Source organism: Pezoporus flaviventris, unplaced genomic scaffold (genome assembly GCF_033815535.1).
Source record: "Pezoporus flaviventris isolate CSIRO_AGI_PZ_B2104156 unplaced genomic scaffold, CSIRO_AGI_Pfla_v1 ptg000036l, whole genome shotgun sequence".
Lineage (NCBI taxonomy): Eukaryota > Metazoa > Chordata > Aves > Psittaciformes > Psittacidae > Pezoporus > Pezoporus flaviventris.
Genome location: NW_026892584.1, coordinates 36077160 through 36092469, shown reverse-complemented (window position 1 = coordinate 36092469; position 15310 = coordinate 36077160). Strand labels below are relative to the sequence as shown.

At 42.3% G+C, this 15310-nt stretch overlaps 1 protein-coding gene and 1 long non-coding RNA gene across 9 annotated transcripts in view; both read left to right on the top strand.

Moving 5' to 3' along the window:
• LOC133274562 (uncharacterized) overlaps positions 1 to 15310 on the top strand; it is a 275687-nt gene that overhangs the window by 226667 nt on the left and 33710 nt on the right. The gene's annotated exons all lie outside the window — the stretch shown is intronic.
• Positions 1 to 15310, top strand: part of SYNE3 (spectrin repeat containing nuclear envelope family member 3) — a 62013-nt gene that overhangs the window by 22141 nt on the left and 24562 nt on the right. For all 8 annotated transcript variants that reach the window (XM_061463929.1, XM_061463925.1, XM_061463927.1 and 5 more), the window contains exons 2-6: positions 2383 to 2540; positions 5407 to 5579; positions 6006 to 6315; positions 11920 to 12081; positions 13923 to 14267. In XM_061463929.1, the coding sequence (XP_061319913.1) occupies positions 2397 to 2540; positions 5407 to 5579; positions 6006 to 6315; positions 11920 to 12081; positions 13923 to 14267 (1134 nt within the window). In that variant the 5' untranslated portion in view covers positions 2383 to 2396. The remainder of the gene's footprint in view (positions 1 to 2382; positions 2541 to 5406; positions 5580 to 6005; positions 6316 to 11919; positions 12082 to 13922; positions 14268 to 15310) is intronic.

Here is a 15310-nt window from a genome sequence, read left to right as displayed (position 1 = left end):
CGCAGATGGATTTCATCAGGTCCCATGTACTTGTGTACATTCAGCTTCCTAAGTTGATCTTGAACCTGATCCTTTCCTGCAGTGGGCTTGAGGTCTTCATTCTCCCAGTCCCTGCATTTATCGTTGAAGACTTGAGTGGCGTGGTCAGAGCACTTGCCAGTGAAGTCTGAGGCAAAGAAGTCATTGAGAACCTCAGCCTTCTCCAAATCCAGGGTAGCCAGTTCTCCCATTTCCTTCCAGCAAGGGCCCACATTATCCCTAGTCTAGGTATATCTGTTCTTCGTGACATACCCATAGAAGCCTTTCCTGTTATATTTGACATCTCTGGGCTGACAGTTCTAACTGGGCCTTAGCTTTCCTGACCTGATCCTTAGCTTACCAGACAAGGTCCATGTATTCTTCTCAGGTCACCTGTACTTGCTTCCACCTCCTATAAGCTTCTTTCGTTATGAGTTTTCTCAGCAGTTCCTTATCCATCCATGGAGGACTCCTGACCTTCTTGCCCAATTTCCTTCCTGTTGGGAAACAACACTTCTGAGCTTGGAGCAGATGATCTTTGAATATCAGCCAGCATTCTTGGCCCCGTCTGCTTTCTAGGGCTTTATCCCATGGAACCTTACTGAGCAGGTTCCCAAAGAGACCGAATCTGCTCTCTTGAAGACCAGGGCCATAAGTGAGCTTGCTGCATGCCCTTCTCACTGTCCTGAGGGTCTTGAACTCCAGGATCTACGAGTTAAAGCTGACATCTCTCAGCTGGGGAGGAATTTGCTCTTCCATGCAAATGCGCTTGTCTGTGCATGGAGGTCTGACCTGTCCTTTGCTCCAGTAATTTTTGTGGGTAGTGCAGTAGCTGCTCTGTAGGTGCAGTTCTCTTGCTCTGTTCTAGGATCTGTTGTGCATAAAGCCTGCTGGTGGCTGGGAAGCAATAATTTAGGTTCCTTCTGTTGCCAGATATCAGTGTTGTGAACACTAATACCTTGTTTCCTCTGGTCTAATGTGGAAAATAATGCACTGGGAGCTATAGGGGATGGACATTAATATTGCATGAATCCTTTTAACTTATGAACAGGAACATTGGCAGGATAGTGGGAAGTGGGCAGAAGAAGGATGACTCTCCCTTGTAAAGACTAAGCTGCCAAGAGTTAAAGTGGTTACAAAACACCAGTGGTCTAGATTTGGCAAGAGCTGTGTTCTGCCCATCGCACTGAGCTCTTTATTCCACATGAATAAGTTTCATAGAAACTGAGGGGGCTGCTGTGGAACTGAATTCTGCACAACAAACTTGGGTTCAGTAATTAAGTCTCAGACTTTGTGCTGCAAAAAAATGTTTTAGTCATGAATAAAAAAGAGGAAGAATAATTTACAAGAGACACTGATGGGTTGGCTGGTGGTATTTGTAGGATGTGATTCAAACCCACTTAATATCAATGGCTATCTTCCTGTTAACTTCAGTGGAGCTGACCTACAGGGGGCTTTGTTATGGTTCATCCTTATTAGTTTGGTGTGGTAGTTCCTAAGGGTGTGCATAGGATGGCTGTCCTCTATTGTACACTCACAAAGGAGGCCATTTGAGCAACAGAAAGCTTATGTTCTAAAGAGAGAAGGCACAAAAGCAGAGCAACAGAGCATTATACCCTCCTGCTGACTGGGAAGGGGCAACAAGAGAGGGAGGGGAAAATGAAAAGCTTGTGTCTTGGTATAGAATGAAAGAGGTGGCAAAAGAAAGAGTCCATCAGTGCTGATATTCCCATGTGACAGTTTGTGAGTGGTTGGTTTTGGCAGTTGCTGGCCGGTTCTTGTTGTCTATGTGTCCCAGACTCGCTGCATTTGCACTCAGATAACCTGTGTGTGGTCTCAGCAGAACCAGTTAACTGAGGGCCTAAGCATCTGATCCTGATCTCACCAGCTTTAAAGGTTTATATACCTTTAAGTTAAGCATGTGCTGAATTGCTTTGCTAGTCTGGTATTAGGTGCTCAGTACATGCGCCTGGAAGGGCATAGGGAGAGTTTGCACTGACTAGACTCTGGGAAGAAACATTAAGTGTTTGTGATTGGTGCAGCCAATCTGGAATATACCACGAACACCAGATTAATCTCATTTGAAAGCTTTGAATTAAATCTGTTTACTGTAGTGGAGCCTCCCACAGTTCTCCACCTTCTTTTTGTGTCCTGGCATATTTTCATTTGGGAAAGCTGCAGTGTCTGTGTCTTCTCTGTGCTCGACTGAATTGTGATACTGCTAAATTTTTTGGTATTATTGTTAAAAAGGAAACCCACGACATCATTAGGTTTTCTCCCCTGCTCCTTTACATTGCCTTGAATTCATTCCTGCTTAGGTCTTAACCAAAACCTACTTACTTTTCCTGTTTCTTATCCTTTCAGCTTCTTCAAATGCAATGACTCAGCAGCTACAGGATGAATTTGACAGTAGTGTGGAGAATGCAGAAGCGTGGATGAAGGCCATCCAAGAGAGACTGAGTATCAATGACAACACCAAGGGACCTCGATCTGCCCTAGAAGCCAGATTGAGAGAGACTGAGGTAAGGGAAGAGTGATGTAGTGTTTCAGAGGAGGCTGTCACTGCTACTGTTGTTACAGCATTTATTGCTGTGAACTCTGTGTTAGCTGGAAAACTGTTAGCTGCCCCTGCTTGCTAGAATATTTGTCCTGTGTGGATGGGTTTACATCTGTATTAACCCTAATTTTTCCATCTGCAAAATGTTTACAGGCATCGTAGAAAAAGAGGATGACAATTTGATATCACAGGCTTCCAAGCTTTTCAGATTGATTTGGAAAACTAGCAGCAGGTTTGGCAGGTTAAAATGTTTACACTATCCTATGATCATGCTTAAATCTGAAACAGCTGTGTTGCTGCTTGCAATTACGAGTGATTTGCAGAAGTCCAGCATATAGTCTGAGATAATTAGATCATGTTAGTGTTCCATCTCCTCCAGGACTCTGGCACTGATGGAGGAAGATTGCAGTGTCCTGGTAATGGGCAGTTCTAGAGTAATCCCCCTGTCTTTTTCCATAAACCCTGATGATTAAAGGGGTTACAGGTCCCCTTAATAATCTGTCTAATGAAAAGGTAAATGTTTTCTTTTTTTTTTTGATTTTACTTAGACTCTTGTATAACTCTTCTCATAGAGATCCCATTGCAGATTGTGCCTGCTTTCTTACTGTGACTTCACATTCATTAACTTCAGTTTCATTAGATGTTATCTTGGTCTCATAATCTCAGAGAAGGAAACAATCTTGTTTGTCCCATCTTAACCATTCATGAGGGAGTGGTGGTGATATGTCTGTGATTAACATTGAAACTATTTTTATACTTGTATTACCTTTAATTCAAACTAGTATGTTCTTTACAATAAATGGCAAATCTTTCTCATCATTACCCTGAAGTCTTTCTTTTTGTGTGTCGTCTCGTGTTTGAACTCTCTCTTCTGAGGTTTAAAAACTCCAGAAAGATCCACATTGGAGGCTTACATGTCTTCAGCCTTTTTCCTTAAGTGCGGCTCATTGAACACTGGATCTTGCCTCTCTCATAATGTAGAGACTTGTAGGTGTGATGGATGATGGCTAGACTTGCATGTCAGTTATAAAAAATCTGAAGTATTTCCTCTTGGTCTGTAGATTTATTTCTGCTCTTAAATGATTTTCACTCACTTCTTCTGTCTGGGAAACTGATATTTGCAGTCTCAAAAAATATGCAAGAAACACAGAAACTTGAGTAGGAGAGTGGTAGTTTGGCAAAAGGGGTGCATTCATGGCAGAGAGAACAAGGTGTAAGGTTTTGAGGTCTGTGGTGATTTTAATATGGCCTGAACTGAAGCCTGTTGACTTCCGTGGGCTTTGGAGGAGGCCTTAAACATGCAAAAAATCATGTTAGAAGATTGTTTTCAATTCAGACTTCAGGAATTCATAATTCTAAAGAGTAGCAAGTGTCCTCTCTTCCTGTCTTTACCTTATCTGCTTCCAGCTCCCTCATCCTGCCTCCTTTCTGGGCCTGGCTTCCCTGTCCAGCTCACATGTCCTCATGATGTGCTTGCTGCTTTGCCTATTGGCTGTTTTCAAATGTAGCGATTTTTACCATTTTTACATCTGGTTTGCTTTTTCTCTTTTTTTTCTTTTTTTTAATGCTTCCTTCCTGTGGTTTATTTTCTGTTAATTCATTGATGAAATGCCAGCCAAAGATAGCAGTCATTTAAGAAACAGATTTGAAAAGTGTACAGCCACTGCTTTCTCTCTGGCTGATATTTGCTTTAACCTGTTGGAAAAATATCAAGCTTGGAATACAGCTCTACTCCTAAATTTTTCCTGTCAGGTGATAGCCATGGCATTTATTTTTGTTCTCTTCCCTACCCTTTGCCCTGCTTTTCTGGATTCTTTTAATCACACTTTTCATAGTAGATAGTTCATCCAGATACTGGTTTGAGTATCACATGCAGATGTGCTGTGTACATGCCAGAAGAACAGTTTTTTTCCTAGAATGTGAAACTGGAAATCAAAGGCCTGTGATTTGGTCTGAGCTTTGCAATAACCGTCATGATCTTTTTGAACAAATCCCATAGGCCTAATCTTTCCAAAACCTGCTGATTTTGAACCTCTCAGTGTTCTAATTATAGAAGTCTTTTCCTTCAAACTTGAAAGTACAGCTTGCCAGGAGTTTGTGAAAGAGGAGCAAAAAAAGGTAATCTGATCATATTAGAAGTTTGGATAAAGTGATGCTGAAAACTGACATCCAAATTGGGACCTGATTAATCTGTTGCATTGTACAGAGCTTGTGCTAATTTTCCATCTCTGGGTAGAGGAGAAGAGTGTACGTAAAATTAGATGGATTAACTTTCAGTTCCTGGCATTCCAGTTGATGTAAGATACATGTTTTCACCAATTCATAACTTAGCAATTTAGGGTCAATGCAAAATTTGGTAGCAGGCAGAAAATTCCACTACTTAATTTCTCTTGGCTTGTTTTCTGAGCCAACTTCTATTTGCAGTAGGAAGCCTTTTTAATGTTTCATGATTTTTATAGGAGACTTTAAAACTGAGATGATGCAGTGTGCCCCTGTGGAGATTGCTTCTACGTTCTGGCAGGTGGGAGAGAACAACTGACATGAGGCAACATAGTGCTATAACGCTGTAACAACAATGGAAATACAGCCACAAATATTTGATAGACAGTGACCTGGGTTTTGCAGTTAAATATTTTTCAACTGCTACATGGTTTTAAATTAATTTCAGTCCTTTATGATGCTTAAGAATAAACAAATCTGAAGAAAAGTTCATACTTTCAGGAGTTTTGCAGCAGAGACTTCAGGATTCCTGGGTAAACCCAAAGTTTAAGTTTCGTCAGTTTATACTTGCTTTCTTTTCATGCTTTCAGTCCTGTTTGTTTTTCTTATAGAAAATACGTGCACTGGAACCTGAAGGCAGCTTGAAAATTGACTTGATTCTTGTGAAGGCAGATGCTGCCCTTCACAGGATCAGTGAGGATAAGAAGCATGAGATACTGTCTAAACTGAAAGACATTAAAGCTTTGTGGGAAGAGACAGCCATATATATTACTCACTGTCACAGGTAAGACAAACGTACTTTCTGTTATATTGAGGGACTTGTCTCATCCAGCACTTTCATAACGTGCTTCCCGTCTCTCTCTGATGCCTGGATTGTAGATGGCAATCACTGCTAATCCCAGTCCCACAAGCATGTTGTGGAACGGTGTGGGAAGAGAGGGTCAGTGGGTCCTCAGTGCTCTCTGCTTTCACAGCCCAGTCCACCTTGTGGCCGGGAATGATGAGTTTGGCCAGGCACAGAGGCCCTGTACAGCATATTTTCTCCACAGAGCAGAGAGGCCCTGAGAAATGAATTTGGACCCTCTGAGGTCAGAGCAGCTTAAAATTGCTGAGAACCGTGTCCTTTGCTCTGAAGGCTTGATGAGTTTGCCAATCTCAACTGCGCCCATCATAATTTCATCTAACTCATCTCTCTTGCTGTTCCCAACAGCCGTATTGAGTGGGTGTGGCTGCACTGGAATGAATACCTGAAAGCCCAAGATGAGTTTTACACATGGATTCACAACATGAGTGTGACCTTGGAGCCTGACATTGAGTTGCAGCTTGGCTTAAAGGAGAAGCAGTGGCAGCTGAGCCACGCTCAGGTTCTGCTGAATGATGTCTTAAATCAGTCAGTCCTGCTGGAAAGACTGCTAGAGGAAGCTGCTTCCTTGTTCAGCAGGATAGGTGACTCCAGTGTTGATGAGGATGTTCAGAAGAAAATGAAGATGGAATATGAAAAAATCAGGGAGCAAGCTGAGGTACACCTATAAAGCGTGGGAGGTGTTCAGTTTTCACCAATACACAGTATTGTTTGCTGTCTGCTTCTTGAGTGATGTGGCTAACCTGGTAGGACTGCAAAAAGAAACAGAACTGAGCACCCCTGTTCTTTTAGTCAGTGGACTGTTTGCAAAAGTCATCATGTCCCAAGATAACCTTTTAATTGTGATGCTGTTACACTGTGCTTTATAGTAATATTGTTGTAAAGTAACTGCAAGCTTCTTGCTTTGACCTAGTGAATATCAGTTAGGTAATCTGTATAAATTTTGAATTGTTCCTCATCTTTCAACACGTTAGTGAATTTTTGTATAACCAGATGAAAAGTACCCATTCCCGGAGCCAGGGAATATTGCATGCACACACCCTTGTTGGAGGAAGTAGCGTTAGTCCAGATCCTGAGTTGCACTCCCTGTCTGCAGAACTGGGAAACACTGAGCTGGTAATCAGCTGTGGCTCAACACTGAGCTCAACTAGCCAGTTCTAATAATCTGAAAGATTTTCATTGCACACAGATACTAATTCTTGCCTGATGCTAACCTTCCAGCTTGAACAGTTATTAGATACCCTGGTGTAAGACATCCTGGTTCATATTTCAGTGCCAGTGATTTCCTTTAACCCTGTTGCTGGGCAAAGATTCACGGTAAGGCTCATACTTTTCACTTCTAAAACTTGGGTAAAGACAGGATTGGACCACGTGGCATGGCTGAGGAGCAGATATTTGTGAGTGAGGGGTATTTGGTTTTCTACTAGCTTATATCAATAGAAATCTTCAAAAGGATATCTGAAATAGATAGAGACAGCTATCCCAAGCATTTGGAGATCAAAATCTAGTCTTTGTCTCACAGTGACTTCCAGGAATTCCATAGGCTGGAATTACCTGGTGCAAATACAGGTAATTTTCATTACATTGGTTCTGCTATCTGCCTGTCATAATGTTGCTTTTTATTTGTTCCCAAACCTACACCCCGGTCCAGAACTGAAACCTGACAGTGATGTATGCTTTCCCCCCCTGGGTGCTGTTGTACAAAGTTAGCTTCAGATAACACTGTAAGAGCACCATATTGGGATGCTCGTGCCATTGCTTTGCTTACTCTACACATACTTTTAAAGTAAAATAGCCTGAACCCCAAAACAGTGAAAAACCTCCTGAGCTGGCACCTTCTGTGAGCATGAAATTCAGGTATTTTTTAGCCATAAAGATAAAACTCTTAGTAAGTCTCTCCAAAAACCAGAGTATGTTTGGAAATGCTGTAACTGCGCAGAAAGGCTGTAAAACCACTGACAGACCTGAGCCCCAATGCTGATTTAGTTTTAAAGGTAGATCTCTTGATTACAAGGCAACTGGATTTACAAATAAGAAAGTTCCTGGGAATTCAGGTGGTGTTTATCTAGATTGCCATTTAAAATTCTCATTTACTCCCTTCTAATCAGGATTTGTCTTTGGTTTTGAAGCAGGAGACAGTCCTTAAGTAGTTTAATAAGCCTGTTCTTTCAAACAAGTCATTTGAATACTGAGAGCCAGAATGTGACCTCTTTGAGACTGGTTTTATGTAGTATAATTTCTCTAACTGACTTGGATACATGCTGGTGTAAATAAGATCAGGAAGTGGCTCATAGTGCTTAGACAAAATATGTCTTTATGTCTCCTGCTAACTGAGACACTAGGAAAAGCTTTTCTTTGGCATTGGTTACAAATACCACATTTCATAGAAGAATTGAGTGAGAGAATCTAGCTAAGAAATCCCTCTTTCAGGAGGTATGGAACAAAGAGTTGGAAAGCCTTGGATTTTGCAGCTGAAGTAGATGTAGAGTTCATTAGCTAATGCCAAGGTTATGGGCACCTTGGGAATCATGTTGGAAAGCATAACACTTGTTAGAGAAACCCTGCTACCTCTTCCAACAGGAGGGAGGAATGAATGGAAGAGAAAAAAGAGTTGTAAGGGGGTTGTTCAGGCCACATGATGAGAGGCCAGGCTAAATGTGACTAGCAGATGCCAGCTAAATGCCTGAGTTCCCTCCCAGAGGAGGCTCACTGGTGTTTGTAGACCGCACTTCTGTTTGAAGAGCGTTTTTAGATCCTGTGCAGTTGTCCAGCTCTATCAAAAGGCAGGCTCTTGGACAGTGTTTCTTGAATGGTTTGCCTGTGGCATTACTTCTCTGGTATGAGCAAATGGTGGAGGCTGTTTTTTTTTCCTTAGTGCTAACATGTGTCCTTATCATTCCCAAATTTTAAAAGCACATAATTTGCTTTTAATTACATTGACAAGAATATTAAATGTGGAAGCCATTTCCTGTGTGCTTTCCCTTGCCTAGTAAAATAACAGTATGCAGAGGTAGATGGTTGTGGGTTTTAGCATAAATAGTAACTGAAGATGGTAAGAAAAGTTATGATATACCATATGTTCATATTTAGTCAAATATATCAAATATGTCTGAGCACAACAAATGAATTTCAGTCTGTGTTGTCTCTTAACTGAAACCTAGATATTTATAATGCCAACCCTCATGTACCCTAGAGCTAAGATTAAAAGCACCAGAAAGTACTACAGGAGATTTCTGAGTACCGAAGTGCTCTGCTTTCATAGAATCATAGAATAGTTAGGGTTGGAAAGGACCTTAAGATCATCTAGTTCTAACCCCCCTGCCATGGGCAGGGACACTTCACACTAAACCATGTCACCCAGGGCTCTGTCCAGCCCAGCCTTGAACACCACCAGGGATGGGGCATTCACAGGGATGGGCAACCCATTCCAGTGCCTCACCAGCTTTTACAGTAAAGAACTTCTTCCTTATATCCAATCTAAACTTACCCTGTGTACGTTTTAACCCATTACCCCTTGTCCTTTCACTACAGTCCCTAATGAAGAGTCCCTTTCCAGCATCCTTATAACCCCCCTTCAGATACTGGAAGGCTGCTATGAGGCCTCCACACAGCCTTCTCTTCTCCAGGTGGAACAGCCCCAACTTTCTCAACCTGTCTTCATACTGGAGGTGCTCCATTCCCCTGATCATCCTCATGGCCTTCCTCTGGACTTGTCCCAGAGTACAGGAGATTTCTGAGAGGACAGAAGTGCTTTGCTTTAGATGCCACAGATGAATTTGGAGCAGGAACTTCCTTTACATTCTCTAGATTGCCTTCCAACAGAGGCTTGTTTGGCTTTAAGGGAGATGTTAGGGGAGACTGTTTCCTCTGCCTCTGTCCACCCTCCTTGAGTACCCTGGGCTGGACATATCCTGCCCAGACACACCTCTTTCTCTGCAGCTCACGGCAAACCCATTAATTTCCTGTCACTGCTCTGTCTTTCCAGGGCCATGTGCTTGCTTAATGTCTCCTCACGTTAACTAAATGCATGTGAGAGTGAGTTTAACGCTGTCCTGCTCCCTGATCAGCAAATCTAACAGAAGTGATACTGTATTTTCCATCATTAGAAAGTTTCCCTGCCTAACCTCTTGGGGGAGCTGGTGGGACCCAGACAGCTCTTTGTAAGCCTGTTTTTTTGACAGCTAGCGCAGTCTGTCTAGATCCATGGCATCTCTTCCTTCGCCTCACAGACCAGCAGCAGTGTCCAAACTGTGCACTCCTTTGTTTTGGCTGAGTAGCCTGGGCAGGGGTGAGTCATTTCGACTTCCTTTTTAACCGTTCATTTATTAATGTAAGACTTTCGAGTTTAGCTCCACTTTGTTATCCTGACCTCCTCCCTTTGGAGCTTCTGTCAGTGCAACAAATCAACCTGATTACTTGGAATGCATAAGCTTGGACTGACTTGTTTCACTTCTCTGCCCATTTACACTGCTATAAAATTGCATTCTTCTCTGTTTGGCCCATTTACACTGCTATAAAATTGACCTCCCTAGCATGAGGTCAAGGTGCAGATTGTTTAACCTGTATGCACTTCTGCAGATTTGAGAATCAAGGCAAAGGGATGTAGCAAACATGTGAGGTGTTTTGCTATATGCATCTTAGCCACAGAAGTCTGCAGTCATAATTCTGCTTTTTGGTCTCATCTAAACCCATGTTTGCATAAATGGTGCTATTAAAGGTTCTAATAAGTGGGCAGTATTTCATCCTTCATGGGAATCAGTTGTCCCTTAGCTGTCCCTCTTTTGTACCAAGGCAAGTCAACTAACTTTAAGGGAGTTACTCTGGATTTGTACCAGTCAGTGGAGATTGCAGTGGCAGTGTGGAAAACAGGCTGGTATTATGCCACGCATTTGTGGCTTTGTACTGCACCACAGGCATAACGTGTCACAAAGAGGAAGGGCAAAGTCCCATATGGACTGCCACGCCACAGCACATGGGAGATCCCATGGTGACTGATGTTCATGCTGCCTTTCTATTGGCCTGGATGAAGAGACAGAATGGCAATAGTCCACTGCCACCTAAGGAGGGTTGACAGATGTGATGACATGCCCAGAGCCTCACAGAGACAAGGGAAATGCAGAGTGGGCTTGAAATTCTGTCCACCATTGCATCACCCTGCTCTCTGTGGAGGGCAGCTAGAGTGAAGCTCAGAGGCATGGGATGTGTCCCATATTATGCAAAATGAAACTCAGCCTGTTGTGTGTAACAGCAAAGCCTTTCAGGAATGCTGCAAGCACTAAATGGATAGCACAAGGAACAATTTTTTACTATTGTACCATAGTGTACCTCAGTTGCTCTCCATGCCAACTGGTGAAGGGCAAGAAAAAATTATTCTGGTTTCATAGGAAGTAATATTCAGGTTAGATATTATACTAGTGAAACAATAGAGCAGGAATATCTGTGATTTGTGTAAAATTTTCTTCAGCAAGACCTAAGCTTCAGCTGACAAACAGGGATAGCCTAGGTAAATGTGACTCTTGTCTTGTTGCAAGGATGCCAGAGCAGATCAGCAGAGAGCAACTCAGCCCCTGTAACTTCAGGAATTGTTGGTTAAAGGGTGCACACTCAGTAACTCAGAAAATGAAACTTGCTTCCCATAGGCTTAAAGTTGCTTCCAGGGCCTGTGATATCATCACAGGATAGTTTGTAATCTGCTAGTTGAACAAGTATGAAAGTTCCCAGTCTACATAAAAGTAGATGGTCACTTTCTGTAGAGCCTACTTAAATAAAGAACACTTTAAAACAATGTGTACACATGCCCCTAGTAGAGTCTCTCTTATTTTCATTTTGAGAGATGGGCAAAGTAAGTCTGTTGTGTGCTCATCTTTATTTTTAACCAGTATGGGGAACAACTGCTTGGTAAAAGTAAAAAAGTAAGTAAAAAATAAGGTAAAAACCAGAAACTGATTTCTCTCTCTTTTCTTTTTCTAGTGAGATGCTAGGAAATTTTGGAAAGGAGAGTTTAGAAATTCACCTGAGAGGACCTTGCAATTTGTCTTATTGGAGACTAGCCATTGAAAGCCTACAGCATGACCCAAATGGGGACAAGCTTTTACATACTTTTGTGTTCTGTTTCTTGAGATGAATTCTGAATTCTTCTGGAGGCCGAGTGCTGTCGGGGCTTATGGAAGGGGACTCTTGTTTATAGATTCTGTGTTACAATGTAAAGGAAAAAGAGCCAGATAATCACTGTCCTTACAGCTTGTGATGTGTCTTGTTACAGAACAGAGTGAACCTGCTTAAAAAGATAACCAAGGAACATGAGCAGTACAACGCTAATGTCAACTGGTTTCAATCATGGCTGAATGGTGTGACGGAAAGATTAAACTCCTGCATTGGAGAAGCAACCGAGTATTCGGCAGAGGACAAGTTAAAGGCACTGAAGGTCCTTAAAAGTATAATTCTAACAAGGAGCTAGGATTGTGTGTTCTTTCTTTATGCCCTTATATGTTTCTCAAACCACACAAGAGTGTACTTGAGAAAAGAATTCATTCATTCATTCATGGCTTGACTTCGCGAACGAAGATTTGAGAAGGGCTTTACCCACTGTCGTGGTTTAAACCCAGTCAGGTAACTTGTTCACTCACTCCCAGTGAGTGGTGCCGAGCTGACAACAATCGAGGTCCGTGTCCGTCTCCCCCCCCCCCCCCCCGCACCGGGGCTCTCCCCTTCCCCGCTCCCGGAGGAACGGGGAGGAGGATCGAGAGAGTGCAACTCCTACGGGTTGAGACAAGAACAGTCCAGCAACAAATCACCACCGCTACTATCAGCTAAAACAATGATAAGGGAAAATAACAAGGGAACAGAATACGATACCACCGGCCAAGAAAGCGAGTTCCACTCGGAAGCCCGTGTCCTTCCGGGTAACTCCCAGTTACCCCCCCACCCCGGGCATAACGTGCTGTGGTATGGAATACCTCCCCGGCTAGCCCGGGTCAGGCGCCCCGTCTCTGCTTCCTCACAGCTTACCCCCTCACAGACTCCTTGGTCAGGGTAAACATCACTTAGCAACAACCGAAAACATCGGCTTCACCAACACTGTTCTCAAGCTAGAAGTCAAAACACAGCACTGCACCAGTTAACACAAAGGAAAAACATGACTGCTACTGCTGAACCCAGGACACCCACGCTTACTACAAGCGCGCTGGTGACTAAAAAGGCCAATGTGAGATAGGCAAATCCAGCTGCAAAAAGCACAGTAAAAGGTCTCCTTGGGTGATATAGGCGGGGCACGATTTTTCTATGTTGTCTTTTCTCCTTGAGACTAGTTCTGCGTGAGTTCTCAAAGGAGTCAACGGTATTATGTATGGTGTGTCTCCAAGGCTCCCAATTGGAGGCCAAGGTGGACCACTGATGGTAGTCAATATGGCCAAGGATAAGGTATTGTTTCAGGGAGTCCTTATATCTCCTCTTTGGGGCACTTCTCTTGTGGCAGCTGGTGGCAATTTCACCGTAAAACACCATCTTAGGGAGGCGGTGATCCTTCATCCTAGAGACGTGCCCTGCCCAGCACAGCTGCAATTTCAGCAGTATGACCTCGATACTGGTGACCTCTGCCTGTTCAAGGACAGTAACATTTGAGAAAAGAATTGCACAAATGAAATAAGGAGTGATTTTAACATGGGCTGGAAGAAGAGTTGTATCAGGTCCTAAAACTGTTAGTAAATATGGTTCTTCCAACTGTGAAGTCACAGGCTAGTCTATTTTGTTCTTCATTAAGCCTCATCTCCTATGGTTATGTGATTCTTTGAGAATATTGCCCTTTAAACTTGTTTAAATGAGTGATATTTGGTAATCATGATCCAAATAAAGCCTGAAGGCTCATGGGTTTTGAGAGTTCAGAGCTGGTGATACTCATACCAGTTTTGAGAACAGTATCCGATATTTTGGTGCCACTGCCTATACTCTTTAGCTTTAAATCTCTCAGAGATCTGACTGTAAGAATTCCTTAGTGCCTGTAGCTCCTGCTATCTTTGTCAGAGACCTCAGATGACAAGCATTTATGAAAATCAAGCCAGTATTTTCAGAATTGTGGCAGTTAGTAGTACTCAGAAAGCAAGCGAATTACCAACCCTGGTTTCTGGTCACTTGAAAGGAGACATACTTTGTAATAAGAAGGGAAGAACAAAATATATACAACCAGGAGTTGCAGTCTTTTTCTCTACTGTTTTCAGCTTTTCCCCCAATTTCCCATCCCTGCAGCTAATCTTTACCTTCTTTCTGCAGGAAATTGCCAAAAACATTAGGAGCGGTGGAAAGAAATTAGACCAACTTGAAAATGAGTGTGCAAATGTGACTGAGAATACCTCCCCACTTGGAGCTGAGAGAATGAAGGATGAACTTGAAATGCTAAGAAAAGCCTTGGAGAAGTTGAAATTGCTGCATAGTGAGGAGGAGGAGAGATTGCTCAAGATCCAGGAGTCAGAAAGCGCCTATGAGTCCCAAGCCAGACAGTTAGAAGAAGACATCAAGGTGTTGAGAAAATATCTACAGAAATTAGAAAATCACCTAGAGCCTGGGGAAGGGGAAAAGACTGAAGATGAGTTTGTAACCCTGTGGAGAAAATGCAATGTAAGTTGTTGTCCTTTGTATGCCTAAAACAAGCAGGATCAAACGCAGCCATAGATTGAGCATGAGTAGTCACATCCAACAGCAAGTGCCTGTGCCATTGATTAAAGGTGGTAAGGAAAGAGTATGATTGTGTATGAAACAGAACAAGGAAAATGTGAATAGCAACAGTGGAATCAACTATTGTAGCATTTATCTCACTCAGCACAGAGGGAGCAGGGTTGGAATGTGTTGGAGTTTGTCTTGAGTTTGAAGGGACCGCATGCAAAAAGAGCACAGTACAGAGCAAACAATATAATTTGCCCTACTTAAAAAAAAAGGCAAGAAAATAATGTCTGACCATATATACAAATTCACATACACATATACATCTATTTTGGGGTATTTGGCAAGACCATTTCTATATTCTGCTTTCATCTGTGTAAGGTATGTTCCTGCAGAGATATCTTTAGTCCTACAAAGTCCCAAGTTTATAGTAATCCATTATTTATACTAAAATCAATCTGTTGCAAAAATGAGTGCAAAAAGTTTGTCATGCATAATGTAGATAAGAATTTTTGCCACTCATTTCCTCTTGAGGACTGTTTTTGTATTTATTATCTCTTCTCAAAATGCCTTTCATTGCAATTTTTTATGTCTAGAACTCAGGAGGGCTAGCTAGGAAAAGTATATGCAAAAAAGGATCCACAAAAAGCTGACTGGTTCAGTCCAGCTATATTTACATAGTTTTTTTGTTGATTTCTTGACCTAAAGCACCCTAAAATTAACATGCTGTATATATGAGTCTGAGAAAGACCTATTCATGCAAACAGATGCACTTAAGTCTGCTCCAAAAACGTGTCTCATGTTTTATACTGCAGTCAGTGAGCTGAGACTGCACCTCTTTGTGATTCATTCAGTGAAACTTGCAGATCAGATGCAGAGGCTAGGCACTGTGAAGAGAGGAGAGAGAGCTTGCAGGAACAAAACTGTTTCAGAGAATGTTTTCTGCTTTAACAAAGTCTGTGTTTCATACAACCAGAAAAAAAAGGCAGAACGGGTATGTG